Source organism: Oncorhynchus gorbuscha, linkage group LG10 (genome assembly GCF_021184085.1).
Source record: "Oncorhynchus gorbuscha isolate QuinsamMale2020 ecotype Even-year linkage group LG10, OgorEven_v1.0, whole genome shotgun sequence".
NCBI classification, from domain to species: domain Eukaryota; kingdom Metazoa; phylum Chordata; class Actinopteri; order Salmoniformes; family Salmonidae; genus Oncorhynchus; species Oncorhynchus gorbuscha.
In genome coordinates this window covers 4,561,194-4,580,238 of record NC_060182.1, presented here as the reverse complement: position 1 = coordinate 4,580,238, position 19,045 = coordinate 4,561,194, and the positions used below count along the sequence as shown (strand labels likewise).

The window sequence follows — 19,045 nt, the reverse complement described above, 5'->3', positions numbered from 1 at the left end:
AGTGTGTCTGTCTACATTAAGGCAGTGTGCCTGTCTACATTAAGGCAGTGTGTCTGTCTACATTAAGGCAGTGTGTCTGTCTACATTAAGGCAGTGTGTCTGTCTACATTAAGGCAGTTTGTCTGTCTACATTAAGGCAGTTCGTCTGTCTACATTAAGGCAGTTTGTCTGTCTACATTAAGGCAGTGTGTCTGTCTACATTAAGGCAGTGTGTCTGTCTACATTAAGGCAGTTTGTCTGTCTACATTAAGGCAGTTTGTCTGTCTACATTAAGGCAGTTTGTCTGTCTACATTAAGGCAGTGTGTCTGTCTACATTAAGGCAGTGTGTCTGTCTACATTAAGGCAGTTTGTCTGTCTACATTAAGGCAGTGTGTCTGTCTACATTAAGGCAGTGTGTCTGTCTACATTAAGGCAGTGTGTCTGTCTACATTAAGGCAGTGTGTCTGTCTACATTAAGGCAGTATGTCTGTCTACATTAAGGCAGTGTGTCTGTCTACATTAAGGCAGTGTGTCTGTCTACATTAAGGCAGTGTGTCTGTCTAAATTAAGGCAGTGTGTCTGTCTACATTACGGCAGTGTGTCTGTCTACATTAAGGCAGTGTGTCTGTCTACATTAAGGCAGTATGTCTGTCTACATTAAGGCAGTATGTCTGTCTACATTAAGGCAGTGTGTCTGTCTACATTAAGGCAGTGTGTCTGTCTACATTAAGGCAATATGTCTGTCTACATTAAGGCAGTATGTCTGTCTACATTAAGGCAGTGTCTACATTAAGGCAGTGTCTACATTAAGGCAGTATGTCTGTCTACATTAAGGCAGTGTGTCTGTCTACATTAAGGCAGTATGTCTGTCTACATTAAGGCAGTGTGTCTGTCTACATTAAGGCAGTGTGTCTGTCTACACTAAGGCAGTTTGTTTGTCTACATTAAGGCAGTGTGTCTGTCTACACTAAGGCAGTGCATCTGTCTACATTAAGGCAGTGTGTCTGTCTACATTAAGGCAGTGTGTCTGTCTACATTAAGGCGGTGTCTACATTAAGGCAGTGTGTCTGTCTACATTAAGGCAGTGTGTCTGTCTACATTAAGGCAGTGTGTCTGTCTACATTAAGGCAGTGTCTACATTAAGGCAGTGCTGTCTACATTAAGGCAGTGTGTCTGTCTACATTAAGGCAGTGTGTCTGTCTACATTAAGGCAGTGTGTCTGTCTACATTAAGGCAGTATGTCTGTCTACATTAAGGCAGTGTGTCTGTCTACATTAAGGCAGTGTGTCTGTCTACATTAAGGCAGTGTGTCTGTCTACATTAAGGCAGTGTGTCTGTCTACATTAAGGCAGTATGTCTGTCTACATTAAGGCAGTGTGTCTGTCTACATTAAGGCAGTGTGTCTGTCTACATTAAGGCAGTGTGTCTGTCTACATTAAGGCAGTGTGTCTGTCTACATTAAGGCAGTATGTCTGTCTACATTAAGGCAGTGTGTCTGTCTACATTAAGGCAGTGTGTCTGTCTACATTAAGGCAGTGTGTCTGTCTAAATTAAGGCAGTGTGTCTGTCTACATTAAGGCAGTGTGTCTGTCTACATTAAGGCAGTGTGTCTGTCTACATTAAGGCAGTATGTCTGTCTACATTAAGGTAGTGTCTACATTAAGGCAGTGTCTACATTAAGGCAGTATGTCTGTCTACATTAAGGCAGTGTGTCTGTCTACATTAAGGCAGTGTGTCTGTCTACACTAAGGCAGTTTGTTTGTCTACATTAAGGCAGTGTGTCTGTCTACACTAAGGCAGTGCATCTGTCTACATTAAGGCAGTGTGTCTGTCTACATTAAGGCAGTGTGTCTGTCTAGTGTCTACATTAAGGCAGTGTGTCTGTCTACATTAAGGCAGTATGTCTGTCTACATTAAGGCAGTGTGTCTGTCTACATTAAGGCAGTGTGTCTGTCTACATTAAGGCAGTGTGTCTGTCTACATTAAGGCAGTGTCTACATTAAGGCAGTGCGTCTGTCTACATTAAGGCAGTGTGTCTGTCTACATTAAGGCAGTGTGTCTGTCTACATTAAGGCAGTTTGTCTGTCTACATTAAGGCAGTGTGTCTGTCTACATTAAGGCAGTATGTCTGTCTACATTAAGGCAGTGTGTCTGTCTACATTAAGGCAGTGTGTCTGTCTACATTAAGGCAGTATGTCTGTCTACATTAAGGCAGTGTGTCTGTCTACATTAAGGCAGCGCGTCTGTCTACATTAAGGCAGTGCGTCTGTCTACATTAAGGCAGTGCGTCTGTCTACATTAAGGCAGTGCGTCTGTCTACATTAAGGCTTGTGTACTTCTGAATGAATGTCTATGTACCATTGATTATGGATGTGTTATCTAAGTCTGTGTTTCTGAACTGATTACATTATTAATGACATGTTGCCCCTATTCTTGATGAAGGATGTGAATGAACTCAGTGGTTTGAAACCACGAAACGAACCAACATAGTGCTGTTAAAATAGCTCTGCGGTTGAAGACAACATTTTTCCTGAGATGAAATGATAAGCTATGACTGACCTGCATGAATGATGACTTATGACTGTGTACCAGTTTAGAGGGTTTTATTTTATACATTAAGGCCAGTTTAGAGGGTTTTATTTTATACATTAAGGCCAGTTTAGAGGGTTTTATTTTATACATTAAGGCCAGTTTAGAGGGTTTTATTTTATACATTAAGGCCAGTTTAGAGGGTTTTATTTTATACATTAAGGACAGTTTAGCATTAAGGCCAGTTTAGAGGGTTTTATTTTATACATTAAGGCCAGTTTATTTTATACATTAAGGCCAGTTTTTTTATTTTATACATTAAGGCCAGTTTAGAGGGTTTTATTTTATACATTAAGGCCAGTTTAGAGGGTTTTATTTTATACATTAAGGCCAGTTTAGAGGTTTTATTTTATACATTAAGGCCAGTTTAGAGGGTTTTATTTTATACATTAAGGCCAGTTTAGAGGGTTTTATTTTATACATTAAGGCCAGTTTAGAGGGTTTTATTTTATACATTAAGGCCAGTTTAGAGGGTTTTATTTTATACATTAAGGCCAGTTGGGTTTTATTTTATACATTAAGGCCAGTTTAGAGGGTTTTATTTTATACATTAAGGCCAGTTTAGAGGGTTTTATTTTATACATTAAGGCCAGTTTAGAGGGTTTTTTATTTTATACATTAAGGCCAGTTTAGAGGGTTTTATTTTATACATTAAGGCCAGTTTAGGGGTTTTATTTTATACATTAAGGCCAGTTTAGAGGGTTTTATTTTATACATTAAGGCCAGTTTAGAGGGTTTTATTTTATACATTAAGGCCAGTTTAGAGGGTTTTATTTTATACATTTTAAGGCCAGTTTAGAGGGTTTTATTTTATACATTAAGGCCAGTTTAGAGGGTTTTATTTTATACATTAAGGCCAGTTTAGAGGGTTTTATTTTATACATTAAGGCCAGTTTAGAGGGTTTTATTTTATACATTAAGGCCAGTTTAGAGGGTTTTATTTTATACATTAAGTTTAGCATTAAGGCCAGTTTAGAGGGTTTTATTTTATACATTAAGGCCAGTTTAGAGGGTTTTATTTTATACATTAAGGCCAGTTTAGAGGGTTTTATTTTATACATTAAGGCCAGTTTAGAGGGTTTTATTTTATACATTAAGGCCAGTTTAGAGGGTTTTATTTTATACATTAAGGCCAGTTTAGAGGGTTTTATTTTATACATTAAGGCCAGTTTAGAGGGTTTTATTTTATACATTAAGGCCAGTTTAGAGGGTTTTATTTTATACATTAAGGCCAGTTTAGAGGGTTTTATTTTATACATTAAGGCCAGTTTAGAGGGTTTTATTTTATACATTAAGGCCAGTTTAGAGGGTTTTATTTTATACATTAAGGCCAGTTTAGAGGGTTTTATTTTATACATTAAGGCCAGTTTAGATTTTATACATTAAGGGTTTTTTTTTTATACATTAAGGCCAGTTTAGAGGGTTTTATTTTATACATTAAGGCCAGTTTAGAGGGTTTTATTTTATACATTAAGGCCAGTTTTTAGAGGGTTTTATTTTATACATTAAGGCCAGTTTAGAGGGTTTTATTTTATACATTAAGGCCAGTTTAGAGGGTTTTATTTTATACATTAAGGCCAGTTTAGAGGGTTTTATTTTATACATTAAGGCCAGTTTAGAGGGTTTTATTTTATACATTAAGGCCAGTTTAGAGGGTTTTATTTTATACATTAAGGCCAGTTTAGAGGGTTTTATTTTATACATTAAGGCCAGTTTAGAGGGTTTTATTTTATACATTAAGGCCAGTTTAGAGGGTTTTATTTTATACATTAAGGCCAGTTTAGAGGGTTTTATTTTATACATTAAGGTTTAGAGGGTTTTATTTTATACTTTAGAGGGTTTTATTTTATACATTAAGGCCAGTTTAGAGGGTTTTATTTTATACATTAAGGCCAGTTTAGAGGGTTTTATTTTATACATTAAGGCCAGTTTAGAGGGTTTTATTTTATACATTAAGGCCAGTTTTAGATTAAGGCCAGGTTTTATTTTATACATTAAGGCCAGTTTAGAGGGTTTTATTTTATACATTAAGGCCAGTTTAGAGGGTTTTATTTTATACATTAAGGCCATTTAATTTTATACATTAAGCCAGTTTAGAGGGTTTTATTTTATACATTAAGGCCAGTTTAGAGGGTTTTATTTTATACATTAAGGCCAGTTTAGAGGGTTTTATTTTATACATTAAGGCCAGTTTAGAGGGTTTTATTTTATACATTAAGGCCAGTTTAGAGGGTTTTATTTTATACATTAAGTTTAGAGGGTTTTATTTTATACATTAAGGCCAGTTTAGAGGGTTTTATTTTATACATTAAGGCCAGTTTAGAGGGTTTTATTTATACATTTATTTAGAGGGTTTTATTTTATACATTAAGGCCAGTTTAGAGGGTTTTATTTTATACATTAAGGCCAGTTTAGAGGGTTTTATACATTTTATTTTATTTTATACATTAAGGCCAGTTTAGAGGGTTTTATTTTATACATTAAGGCCAGTTTAGAGGGTTTTATTTTATACATTAAGGCCAGTTTAGAGGGTTTTATTTTATACATTAATTTAGAGGGTTTTATTTTATACATTAAGGCCAGTTTAGAGGGTTTTATTTTATACATTAAGGCCAGTTTAGAGGGTTTTATTTTATACATTAAGGCCAGTTTAGAGGGTTTTATTTTATACATTAAGGCCAGTTTAGAGGGTTTTATTTTATACATTAAGGCCAGTTTAGAGGGTTTTATTTTATACATTAAGGCCAGTTTAGAGGGTTTTATTTTATACATTAAGGCCAGTTTAGAGGGTTTTATTTTATACATTAAGGCCAGTTTAGAGGGTTTTATTTTATACATTAAGGCCAGTTTAGAGGGTTTTATTTTATACATTAAGGCCAGTTTAGAGGGTTTTATTTTATACATTAAGGCCAGTTTAGAGGGTTTTATTTTATACATTAAGGCCAGTTTAGAGGGTTTTATTTTATACATTAAGGCCAGTTTAGAGGGTTTTATTTTATACATTAAGGCCAGTTTAGAGGGTTTTATTTTATACATTAAGGCCAGTTTAGAGGGTTTTATTTTATACATTAAGGCCAGTTTAGAGGGTTTTATTTTATACATTAAGGCCAGTTTAGAGGGTTTTAGTTTAAGGCCAGTTTAGAGGTTTTATTTTATACATTAAGGCCAGTTTAGAGGGTTTTATTTTATACATTAAGGCCAGTTTAGAGGGTTTTATTTTATTAAGGCCAGTTTACATTAAGGCCAGTTTAGAGGGTTTTATTTTATACATTAAGGCCAGTTTAGAGGGTTTTATTTTATACATTAAGGCCAGTTTAGAGGGTTTTATTTTATACATTAAGGCCAGTTTAGAGGGTTTTATTTTATACATTAAGGCCAGTTTAGAGGGTTTTATTTTATACATTAAGGCCAGTTTAGAGGGTTTTATTTTATACATTAAGGCCAGTTTAGAGGGTTTTATTTTATACATTAAGGCCAGTTTAGAGGGTTTTATTTTATACATTAAGGCCAGTTTAGAGGGTTTTATTTTATACATTAAGGCCAGTTTAGAGGGTTTTATTTTATACATTAAGGCCAGTTTAGAGGGTTTTATTTTATACATTAAGGCCAGTTTAGAGGGTTTTATTTTATACATTAAGGCCAGTTTAGAGGGTTTTATTTTATACATTAAGGCCAGTTTAGAGGGTTTTATTTTATACATTAAGGCCAGTTTAGAGGGTTTTATTTTATACATTAAGGCCAGTTTAGAGGGTTTTATTTTATACATTAAGGCCAGTTTTTTATACATTAAGGCCAGTTTAGAGGGTTTTATTTTATACATTAAGGCCAGTTTAGAGGGTTTTATTTTATACATTAAGGCCAGTTTAGAGGGTTTTATTTTATACATTAAGGCCAGTTTAGAGGGTTTTATTTTATACATTAAGGCCAGTTTAGAGGGTTTTATTTTATACATTAAGGCCAGTTTAGAGGGTTTTATTTTATACATTAAGGCCAGTTTAGAGGGTTTTATTTTATACATTAAGGCCAGTTTAGAGGGTTTTATTTTATACATTAAGGCCAGTTTAGAGGGTTTTATTTTATACATTAAGGCCAGTTTAGAGGGTTTTATTTTATACATTAAGGCCAGTTTAGAGGGTTTTATTTTATTAAGGCATTAGAGGCCAGTTTAGAGGGTTTTATTTTATACATTAAGGCCAGTTTAGAGGGTTTTATTTTATACATTAAGGCCAGTTTAGAGGGTTTTATTTTATACATTAAGGCCAGTTTAGAGGGTTTTATTTCCCATTTCTAAACTGGGTGGTTGGAGCCCTGAATGCTGATTAGGCTGTATATTAGACCGTATACCACGGGTATGACGAAACATGCATTTTCTACTGCTTTAATTATGTTGGTACCCAGTTTATAATAGCAATAAGGCACCTTAGGATTTTTTGTTGTGGTGCCTAAGAACAGCCCATCCATTTTCACCTACCTCATCCCCCATACTGTTTTTATTTATTTACTTTTCTGCTCTTTTGCACACCAATATCTCTACCTGCACATGACCATCTGATCATTTATCACTCCAGTGTTAATCTGCTAAATTGTAATTATTCGCCTACCTCCTCATGCCTTTTGCACACAATGTGTATAGACTCCCCCTTTTTTTTCAACTGTGTTATTGACTTGTTAATTGTTTACTCCATGTGTAACTCTGTGTTGTCTGTTCACACTGCTATGCTTTATCTTGGCCAGGTCGCAGTTGCAAATGAGAACTTGTTCTCAACTAGTCTATCTGGTTAAATAAAGGTGAAAAAAATATATATATATTGGCTATATTCCACACCCCCTCGTGGTAAGAACAGCCCTTAACCGTGGTCTATTGGCCATATACCACACCCCCTCGTGGTAAGAACAGCCCTTAACCGTGGTCTATTGGCCATATACCACACCCCCTCGTGGTAAGAACAGACCTTAACCGTGGTATATTGGCTATATACCACACCCCCTTGGGCCTTATTGGTTAATTCTCTAACTGTCAACCATGCCAGTAGCGGTGTGTGTGTGTGTGTGTGTGTGTGTGTGTGTGTGTGTGTGTGTGTGTGTGTGTGTGTGTGTGTGTGTGTGTGTGTGTGTGTGTGTGTGTGTGTGTGTGTGTGTGTGTGTGTGTGTGTGTGTGTGTGTGTGTGTGTGTGTGTGAGACTCACTCCTCTGCAGCCAGTAGCGATCTGGCATGGTGTAGTGGAATCCAGACCTGTCTACACACTCTATAGTCTGGTGTCCATAGATAATCTGGAACATCTGACAGATCAGAGCACAGTACTCCTCCGCTGCATCCTGAAGAGAGACACACACACACACACACACACACACACACACACACACACACACACACACACACACACACACACACACACACACACCACACACACACACACACACACACCATCATTAGGAGGACACAGTGTATGTGTGTGTGTGTGTGTGTGTGTGTGTGTGTGTGTGTGTGTGTGTGTGTGTGTGTGTGTGTGTGTGTGTGTGTGTGTGTGTGTGTGTGTGTGTGTGTGTGGGTGGGTGGGGGGTAAGAGAGAGAGTTTGTATTTGTGTGTCTGTGCGTTTGTGTGCATTTATGTGTGTGTGTGTGCGTGCGTGCGAGCATTTATTGTAGTGAACAACTGTTTGTTCAGAATAATTTTGTTTTATTTTTTCATGTGAATACATTGATATAGAAAAGGGGGAACATTCAATATAATTCATGAGTTGAATCAAAGCCTGTGTTGAGACCCTTTCTCATGCTTGGAGACTTCACAGATTTGAACCCCCCCCCAAAAAAATTATGTGACATAAAACAAGATTGGGAGAATCAGGTCAGATGAAACCAAAATATAACTTTTTGGAAAAAAACTCAACTCGAGTTGAGTTGCATCCAAAGAACACTATACCTACTGTTTTTTATTTATTTTTATTTCACCTTTATTTAACCAGGTAGGCTAGTTGAGAACAGGTTCTCATTTGCAACTGCGACCTGGCCAAGATAAAGCATAGCAGTGTGAACAGACAACACAGAGTTACACATGGAGTAAACAATTAACAAGTCAATAACACAGAGAAGAAAAGGGGAGTCTATATACAATGTGTGCAAAAGGCATGAGGAGGTAGGCGAATAATTACAATATTGCAGATTAACACTGGAGTGATAAATGATCAGATGATCATGTACAGGTAGAGATATTGGTGTGCAAAAGAGCAGAAAAGTAAATAAATAAAAACTGTGGGGATGAGGTAGGTGAAAATGGGTGTGCTATTTACCAATAGATTATGTACAGCTGCAGCGATCGGTTAGCTGCTCAGCTAGCTGATGTTTGAAGTTGGTGAGGGAGATAAAAGTCTCCAACTTCAGCGATTTTTGCAATTCGTTCCAGTCACAGGCAGCAGAGTACTGGAACGAAAGGCGGCCGAATGAGGTGTTGGCTTTAGGGATGATCAATGAGATACACCTGCTGGAGCGCGTGCTACGGATGGGTGTTGCCAAAGTGACCAGTGAGCTGAGATAAGGCGGAGCTTTGCCTAGCATGGCCTTGTAGATGACCTGAAGCCAGTGGGTCTGGCGATGAATATGTAGCGAGGGCCAGCCAACGAGAGCATACAGGTCGCAGTGGTGGGTGGTATAAGGTGCTTTAGTGACAAAACGGATGGCACTGTGATAAACTGCATCCAGTTTGCTGAGTAGAGTGTTGGAAGCAATTTTGTAGATGACGTCGCCAAAGTCAAGGATCGGTAGGATAGTCAGTTTTACTAGGGTGAAGGAGGCTTTGTTGCGGAATAGAAAGCCGATTCTTGATTTGATTTTCGATTGGAGATGTTAGATATGGGTCTGGAAGGAGAGTTTGCAGTCTAGCCAGACACCTAGGTACTTATAGGTGTCCACATATTCAAGGTCGGAGCCATCCAGTGTGGTGATGCTAGTCGGGCATGCGGGTGCAGGCAGCGATCGGTTGAAAAGCATGCATTTGGTTTTACTAGCGTTTAAGAGCAGTTGGAGGCCACGGAAGGAGTGTTGTATGGCATTGAAGCTCGATTGGAGGTTAGATAGCACAGTGTCAAATGACGGGCCGAAAGTGTATACAATGGTGTCGTCTGCGTAGAGGTGGATCAGGGAATCGCCCGCAGCAAGAGCAACATCATTGATATATACAGAGAAAAGAGTCGGCCCGAGAATTGAACCCTGTGGCACCCCCATAGAGACTGCCAGAGGACCGGACAACATGCCCTCCGATTTGACACACTGAACTCTGTCTGCAAAGTAATTGGTGAACCAGGCAAGGCAGTCATCCGAAAAACCGAGGCTACTGAGTCTGCCGATAAGAATATGGTGATTGACAGAGTCGAAAGCCTTGGCAAGGTCGATGAAGACGGCTGCACAGTACTGTCTTTTATCGATGTGAAGCATGGGGGTGGAAACATCATGCTTTGGGGCTGTTTTTCTGCAAAGGGACCAGGATGACTGATCCGTGTGTAAAGGAAAGAATGAATGGGGCCATGTATCGTGAGATTTTGAGTGAAAACCTCCTTCAATCAGCAAGGGCATTGAAGATGAAATGTGGCTGGGTCTTTCAGCATGACAATGATCCCAAACACACCACCCGGGCAATGAAGGAGTGGCTTAGTAAGAAGCATTTTCAAGGTGCTGGAGTGGTCTAGCCAGTCTCCAGATCTCAACCCCATAGAAAATCTTTGGAGGGAGTTGAAAGTCCGTGTTGCCCAGCAACAGCCCCAAAACATCACTGCTCTAGAGGAGATCTGCATGGAGTGATGGGCCAAAATACCAGCAACAGTGTGTGAAAACCTTGCGAAGACAGAAAACGTTTGACCTCTGTCATTGCCAACAAAGGGTATATAACAAAGTATTGAGATAAACTTTTGTTATTGACCAAATACTTATTTTCCACCATAATTTGCAAATAAATTAATAAAAAATCCTACAATGTGATTTTCTGGATTTTTTCTCCTCATTTTGTCTGTCATAGTTGGCCAGATCGCAGTTGCAAATGAGAACCTGTTCTCAACTAGCCTACCTGGTTAAATAAAGGTGTTCTCAACTGGCCTCCCTGGTTAAATAAAGGTGAAATAAAAAAAAAGTGTACCTATGATGAAAATTACAGGCCTCTCTCATCTTTTTAAGTGGGAGAACTTGCACAATTGGTGGCTGACTAAATACTTTTTTTGCCCCACTGTAGCTATATTATAAAGCAAAAAAAGCAACACTGTCAAAATTCCACCAAAATTCCACCCATCAAGTCCTCTCAGATCTCCACAAGTGTTTAGACTCTGGGCAGTAGGGGCTGTTTCTGGACAGACCACGGGTATTGTGGTCAGCTCTCCATACTCGTCCTGAGATGCTAGTCGTCTGGTGAAGATTGTGCCACCTCCCTAGCCTTGCACGTCCTGTGCCAGGTCAGCACTACAGTGCTCCGAGCAGTGCTAACCGTGGCGAGCGTGGTGCTGGTCAGGCACCGTGTTATGCGGTGGTTCGCACGGTGTCCCCAGTACGCGTGCTTAGCCCGGTACGCTACATCCCAGCTCCCCAATCTGCCGGGCTAGGGTGAAGATCCAGCCAGGGTGGTTAGTGCCAGCCCTGCTCTCAAGATCTCCAGTACGCCTTCACGGTCCGGTCCATCCAGTGCCAACTCCACACACCAGCCCTCCGCTGGCAGCTCCCTGCACTCGCACTGAGGTGCTTGTCCTCGGCCTAGTACCACCAGTGCCGGCACCACGCACCAGGCCTACAGTGCGCCCCGCCTGTCCAGCGCCTCCTGAGCTGCCCGCCTGTCCAGCACCTCCTGAGCTGCCCGCCTGTCCAGCGCCTCCTGAGCTGCCCGCCTGTCCAGCGCCTCCTGAGCTGCCCGCCTGTCCAGCGCCTGTCCCGCCTGTCCAGCACCTCCTGAGCTGCCCGCCTGTCCAGCGCCTCCTGAGCTGCCCGCCTGTCCAGCGCCTCCTGAGCTGCCCGCCTGTCCAGCGCCTCCTGAGCTGCCCGCCTGTCCAGCGCCTCCTGAGCTGCCCGCCTGTCCAGCGCCTCCTGAGCTGCCCGCCTGTCCAGCGCCGCCAGTGTTCACATTTTCATCTTTCATTAAAGATGTTAAAAAAAAAAAAAAAAAACCTGCTGCATATTGGTCCTCCTCTCCTTCCCAGGAAGAAAACTGTTACAGCTTCCTCTGTCCTGAGAATCTCAATTGCATTTCCTTGATTCGTCGCATCCTCTCTCCTGGTATCCATCTCAAAACCCATTGGATGAGAAGGTCAGTGGTCCTTCCCCTCTCCCCTTCTTATCCAATGGGTTTTGAGAAAGAGGCTAGGACAGATTCTCCCATTGTTTCCCCTGGAGGGAAGGCTCCTCCCTTCAGGCTACAATGGACTTTCAAGGAGAGAAAAGGAGGAAATAAGGACAGAGGAAGCAACACTTTGACGGCTAGTTGTCAGACACACACACACACACACACACACACACACACACACACACACACACACACACACACACACACACACACACACACACACACACACACACACACACACACACACACACACACACACACACACACACACACAATGCATTGCATAATCAGTAGCATTACATCACAGTGAGAGGTCAGCCACAGTAGAGCTGTGAGATTGGATTTCACTATGGGGGTTTAGGTATCAGAATAAGCATGGACGAGACCGAGAAGGACGTGTGTGTGTGTGTGTGTGTGTGTGTGTGTGTGTGTGTGTGTGTGTGTGTGTGTGTGTGTGTGTGTGTGTGTGTGTGTGTGTGTGTGTGTGTGTGTGTGTGTGTGTGTGTGTGTGTGTGTGTGCGTGTGTGTCAGTGTGTGTGTTTTCCTGTGTGTGTGTGTGTGTGTTTTTGCCTGTGTGTGTGTGTGTGTGTGTGTGTGTGTGTGTGTGTGTGTGTGTGTGTGTGTGTGTGTGTGTGTGTGTGTGTGTGTGTGTGTGTGTGTGTGTGTGTGTGTGTGTGTGTGTGTTTTCCTGTGTGTGTGTGTGTGTTTGCCTGTGTGTAAAAATGTAATGTGTCTATTAATAGTTCTCCTTTGTGTGAGGTTTATTATTGTAGTGTGAGGGACTGTGTGTAAAGTCTATGTGTGTGTGTGTGTGTGTTCCCTTCATAAAAATAGATAATACATCTATTAATAGTTCTCCTTTGAGCGGAGGATTTATTATTGTAGAGTGAGGGACTGACATTAAAGATCTATGTCCCAAATGGTGCCCTATTCCCTTCATAGTGTACACTACTTTGACCAGGGCCCATAGGGAATAGGGTGCACACTACTTTGACCAGGGCCCATAGGGAATAGGGTGCACACTACTTTGACCAGGGCCCATAGGGAATAGGGTGCACACTACTTTGACCAGGGCCCATAGGGATTAGGGTGCACACCACTTTGACCAGGGCCCATAGGGATTAGGGTGCACACTACTTTGACCAGGGCCCATAGGGAATAGGGTGCACACTACTTTGACCAGGGCCCATAGGGATTAAGGTGCACACTACTTTGACCATGGTGTCATTTGGGATGCACAGATTGTATGGTGAGTGTTTGAGATTCAATGGGACAAAAACTATCCTCAACTGCATGTAGTAAATAGTTAGGTTAAGTTAAACCATGAGATGGGTTTGTATATAGTTAGGTTAAGTTAAACCATGAGATGGGTTTGTATATAGTTAGGTTAAGTTAAACCATGAGATGGGTTTGTATATAGTTAGGTTAAGTTAAACCATGAGATGGGTTTGTATATAGTTAGGTTAAGTTAAACCATGAGATGGGTTTGTATATAGTTAGGTTAAGTTAAACCATGAGATGGGTTTGTATATAGTTAGGTTAAGTTAAACCATGAGATGGGTTTGTATATAGTTAGGTTAAGTTAAACCATGAGATGGGTTTGTATATAGTTAGGTTAAGTTAAACCATGAGATGGGTTTGTATATAGTTAGGTTAAGTTAAACCATGAGATGGGTTTGTATATAGTTAGGTTAAGTTAAACCATGAGATGGGTTTGTATATAGTTAGGTTAAGTTAAACCATGAGATGGGTTTGTATATAGTTAGGTTAAGTTAAACCATGAGATGGGTTTGTATATAGTTAGGTTAAGTTAAACCATGAGATGGATGAGTTAGGTTAAGTTAAACTCATGATTTTGTATATAGTTTTAATAAACCATGAGATGGGTTTGTATATAGTTAGGTTAAGTTAAACCATGATATGGGTTTGTATATAGTTAGGTTAAGTTAATGGATGAATTGTGTTAGCTCTATTCTATATATTTAATATATGAATTGTGTTAGCTCTATTCTATATATTTAATATATGAATTGTGTTAGCTCTATTCTATATATTTAATGTGTGAATTGTGTTAGCTCTATTCTATATATTTAATGTGTGAATTGTGTTAGCTCTATTCTATATATTTAATGTGTGAATTGTGTTAGCTCTATTCTATATATTTAATGTATGAATTGTGTTAGCTCTATTCCATATATTTAATGTGTGAATTGTGTTAGCTCTATTCCATATATTTAATGTATGAATTGTGTTAGCTCTATTCCATATATTTAATGTGTGAATTGTGTTAGCTCTATTCCATATATTTAGTATATACCAAGTTGCTCTCACTGTCTCACTGTAGATTGAGATGTTTTTGCACTTTTTCTCCAAACGTCAAATTTAAAAGTTGATCCAAATGTTCGGCGGTCGACGTCACCAACCTTCTAGCCATCGCCGATCCACTTTTCATTTTCCATTTGTTTTGTCTTGTCTTCCATCACACCTGGTTCCAATCCCATCAATTCCATGTTGTGTATTTAACCCTCTGTCCCCCCCCCCATGTCCTTGTGGGTAATTGTTTGTTGTCAACGGTATGCTGTTAGTTACCGGGTTTTGTTTGACCCATTTATTATTTTGTATTATTCTGTTGACGGTGGTTTTATGGATATTAAACACGACCGTTGTAAACCAGTTTCCACTCTCTTGCGCTTGACCTCTCTTGACCTCTCTTGACCTCTCTTGACCTCTCTTGACCTCTCTGCCGCCAGGAGCCTCACATTTACAAAAGGGGTAAGAGTTTAAGGTTTTTGGATTGATTTAAAACATCAAGGTTAGGCATTCATTCCCGAATGGTGGGGTTAAGGGTTAAAAGGACAGATCTAAACCAGTGTCTACCACTGGGATTGAACAGACAACCTTTGGAACCAGAGTCATGGGATTACACCTATCCTGCACCCCCATGTCCACAACACACTAGCAAAACCCATCTGGCTGCTAACACAGCAATGTCATTTATTGAGACAAGTCCTCACCCTGTTCAGGGCACGGTGTGTGTGTGTGTGAGAGAGAGAGAGGGAGAGAGAGAATGAGAGAGAGACAGAGAGAGAGAGAGAGAGAGAGAGAGAGAGAGGGAGAGACACAGAGAGAGAATGAGAGAGAGACAGAGGTCTGTGTGTGTGAGAGGGAGAGACAGAGAGAGAGAGAGAGGGAGAGAGAGAGAGAGAGAGGGAGAGACACAGAGAGAGAATGAGAGAGAGACAGAGGTCTGTGTGTGTGAGAGGGAGAGACAGAGAGAGAGAGAGAGGGAGAGAGAGAATGAGAGAGAGACAGAGGTCTGTGTGTGTGAGAGGGAGAGAGGGAGAGAGGGAGAGAGAGAGAGACAGAGAGAGAGAATGAGAGAGAGACAGAGGTCTGTGTGTGTGAGAGAGAGTGAGTGAGTGAGTGAGTGAGAGAGAGAGAGAGAGAGAGAGAGAGAGAGAGAGAGAGAGAGAGAGAGAGAGAGAGAGAGAGAGAGAGAGAGAGAGAGAGAGAGAGAGAGAGAGATGAGAGAGAGACAGAGGTCTGTGTGCCTCACCCGGTTCAGGGCACGGTGTGTGTGTGTGAGAGAGAGAGAGAGAGAGAGAGAGAGAGAGAGAGAGAGAGAGAGAGAGAGAGAGAGAGAGAGAGAGAGAGAGAGAGAGAGAGAGAGAGAGAGAGACAGAGGTCTGTGTCTCTCACCCGGTTCAGGGCACGGTGTGTGTGTGTGTGTGTGTGTGTGTGTGTGTGTGTGTGTGTGTGTGTGTGTGTGTGTGTGTGTGTGTGTGTGTGTGTGTGTGTGTGTGTGTGTGTGTGTGTGTGTGTGTGTGTGTGTGTGTGTGTGTGTGTGTGTGTGAGAGAGAGAGAGAGTTCTCTGTGTCTCACCCGGTTCTCCACAGCCAGTATGACCAGATTACAGTAGGCATCAGGGCACGGTGTCGGCTCCAGTGGGTTATGGTTTCTCCTCTCCCAGCTTCCATAGCTCTTCCCCCTCTCCCAGCTCCCTGTACAGGCCTGCCTGCGTTCCCAACTCCCTCCCTGGGGATGCTTCCTCTCCCAGCTGCCTCCAGGCTTCCCTCCAGCTCCATGCCTCTTCTCCCAGCTACCTATATAGATTACAGTTTAGTTTTTGATTATATTTACACATACAAATACACTTTAGCAGATTAAAATACAGGAAACAGTGTTGCTTACATGACATAAAATAACGAGATTAAAAAAAGAAACATGAACCATTTCAACCTGCACCTCCTCCAACTCCACTGGCCCCGTGTCTTTTCTCCCAACTCCCCCCGACCGGTCTGGGTCGGTCCCAGCTCCCGCTCACTGGCCTCTTCTCCCAGCTTCCTCCTCCAGGCTTCCTGGTCTGTCTCCGCTCCCAGCTCCCTCCTACCCTGGGCTGCCTCTCTAGGCTGCCACCAGCACCTCAAATCAAATCAAACTTTTCTGTTAAGTGCATTTAAAATCACACTTTACTGTTAAGTGCATTTAAAATCACACTTTACTGTTAAGTGCATTTAAAACCACACTTTACTGTTAAGTGCATTTAAAATCACACTTTATTGCTAAGTGCATTTAAAATCACACTTTACTGTTAAGTGCATTTAAAATCACACTTTACTGTTAAGTGCATTTAAAATCACACTTTTCTGTTAAGTGCATTTAAAATCACACTTTAATGTTAAGTGCATTTAAAATCACACTTTACTGTTAAGTGCATTTAAAATCACACTTTACTGTTAAGTGCATTTAAAATCACACTTTTCTGTTAAGTGCATTTAAAATCACACTTTTCTGTTAAGTGCATTTAAAATCACACTTTTCTGTTAAGTGCATTTAAAATCACACTTTACTGTTAAGTGCATTTAAAATCACACTTTACTGTTAAGTGCATTTAAAATCACACATTACTGTTAAGTGCATTTAAAATCACACATTACTGTTAAGTGCATTTAAAATCACACTTTACTGTTAAGTGCATTTAAAATCACACTTTACTGTTAAGTGCATTTAAAATCACACTTTTCTGTTAAGTGCATTTAAAATCACACTTTACTGTTAAAACAATACAATGAAAAGAAGTACAAGGAAACAAGAAGCACCTCCAGCCACTCCACCAGCTCCTCCCCCTCCTCCCCCAGCACCCTGCACCAGGGCTGGGTTGGGTTGCGGCTGTGGCTGTGGCTGCGTCTGCTTGGAGGAGGGTTTGTGGTTCTTCCAGTCCACTCCACAGATGGTGTGTCTGCGCTCCATAGTGCCACCTGCTGGACGTGGGTCAGAGTTGCTCATGGTCTGACGACGAGCCTCGATGCCTCCTGGTTTCTTCTTCTCCAGGCTGTTACCTCCCGCCAGGACGGTATCTACGTTTAAACCTGGAGGAGGAGGAGGATGGAGGAAGAGGAGGAAGGAGGAAGAGGAGGATGAGGAGGATGGAGAAAGAGGAGGATGGAGGATAGAGGAGGATGGAGGATGGAGGATGGAGGAAGGAGGATGGAGGAAGAGGAGGATGAGGAGGATGGAGGAAGAGGAGGATGGAGGAGGAGATGGAGGAGGAGGCAGATAGAGGAAGAGGAGGATGGAGGAAGAGGAGGATGGAGGAGGAGATGGAGGAGGAGATGGAGGAGGAGGAGGATAGATGAAGAGGAGGATGGAGGAAGAGGAGGATGGAGGAGGAGATGGAGGAGGGGAAAGATAGAGGAAGAGGAGGATGGAGGAAGAGGAGGATGTAGGAAGAGGAGGATGGAGGAGGATGGAGGAAGAGGAGGATGAGGTGGATGGAGGAAGAGGAGGATGGAGGAGGAGGATGGAGGAGGAGGAGCAGGAGGAGGAAGGAGGAGGATGATGAGGAGCAGGAGTAGGAGGAGGAAGAGGATGGAGGAAGAGGATGGAGGAGGAGGATGGAGGAGGGGCAGGAGGGGGATGGAAGAGTAGGAGGAGCAGGAGGATGGAGGATGCAGGAGGAAGAGGATGGAGGAGGAGGTGTATGGATGAGGAAGAAGAGGAGTATGGAGGAGGAGGAGGAGGATGGATCAGGAGGAGGAAGAGGAGGAGAAGGGGGAGGAGGGTGAGAAGGAGGAGGAGGAGGAGTGTCACCAAACACATACTTTCCAGATTCAGATTGATTCATCCACAACCATGTAGTATTTACAGCATAGTAAATCAAATCTGAGATCAGAGGCTGACAAACTAATAGATGCTGAATCCAGACATGGCTAATAGATGCTGAATCCAGACATGGTTAATAGATGCTGAATCCAGACATGGTTAATAGATGCTGAATCCAGACATGGCTAATAGATGCTGAATCCAGACATGACTAATAGATGCTGAATCCAGACATGGCTAATAGATGCTGAATCCAGACATGACTAATAGATGCTGAATCCAGACATGGCTAATAGATGCTGAATCCAGACATGACTAATAGATGCTGAATCCAGACATGGCTAATAGATGCTGAATCCAGACATGGCTAATAGATGCTGAATCCAGACATGACTAATAGATGCTGAATCCAGACATGACTAATAGATGCTGAATCCAGACATGACTAATAGATGCTGAATCCAGACATGGCTAATAGGACAAGGTTAATAGATGCTGAATCCAGACATGACTAATATATGCTGAATCCAGACATGGCTAATAGATGCTGAATCCAGATATGGCTAATAGATGCTGAATCCAGACATGACTAATAGATGCTGAATCCAGACATGACTAATAGATGCTGAATCCAGACATGGCTAATAGATGCTGAATCCAGACATGGCTAATAGATGCTGAATCCAGACATGGCTAATAGATGCTGAATCCAGACATGGCTAATAGATGCTGAATCCAGACATGGCTAATAGATGCTGAATCCAGACATGGCTAATAGATGCTGAATCCAGACATGGTTAATAGATGCTGAATCCAGACATGACTAATAGATGCTGAATCCAGACATGACTAATAGATGCTGAATCCAGACATGGCTAATAGATGCTGAATCCAGACATGACTAATAGATGCTGAATCCAGACATGGCTAATAGGACAAGGTTAATAGATGCTGAATCCAGACATGACTAATAGATGCTGAATCCAGACATGGCTAATAGATGCTGAATCCAGACATGGCTAATAGATGCTGAATCCAGACATGGCTAATAGATGCTGAATCC

At 41.3% G+C, this 19,045-nt stretch overlaps 1 protein-coding gene across 3 annotated transcripts in view; it reads right to left on the bottom strand.

Moving 5' to 3' along the window:
* ccm2l (CCM2 like scaffold protein) overlaps positions 1–19,045 on the bottom strand; it is a 55,919-nt gene that overhangs the window by 22,254 nt on the left and 14,620 nt on the right. For 2 of the 3 annotated variants that reach the window (XM_046364178.1, XM_046364181.1), the window contains 4 exons: positions 16,980–17,249; positions 16,120–16,302; positions 15,763–15,983; positions 7,756–7,885 (listed from right to left, as the gene is read on the bottom strand). In XM_046364178.1, coding sequence (XP_046220134.1) covers positions 7,756–7,885; positions 15,763–15,983; positions 16,120–16,302; positions 16,980–17,249 — 804 coding nt within the window. The remainder of the gene's footprint in view (positions 1–7,755; positions 7,886–15,762; positions 15,984–16,119; positions 16,303–16,979; positions 17,250–19,045) is intronic. The other variant, XM_046364180.1, reaches the window with a different exon arrangement.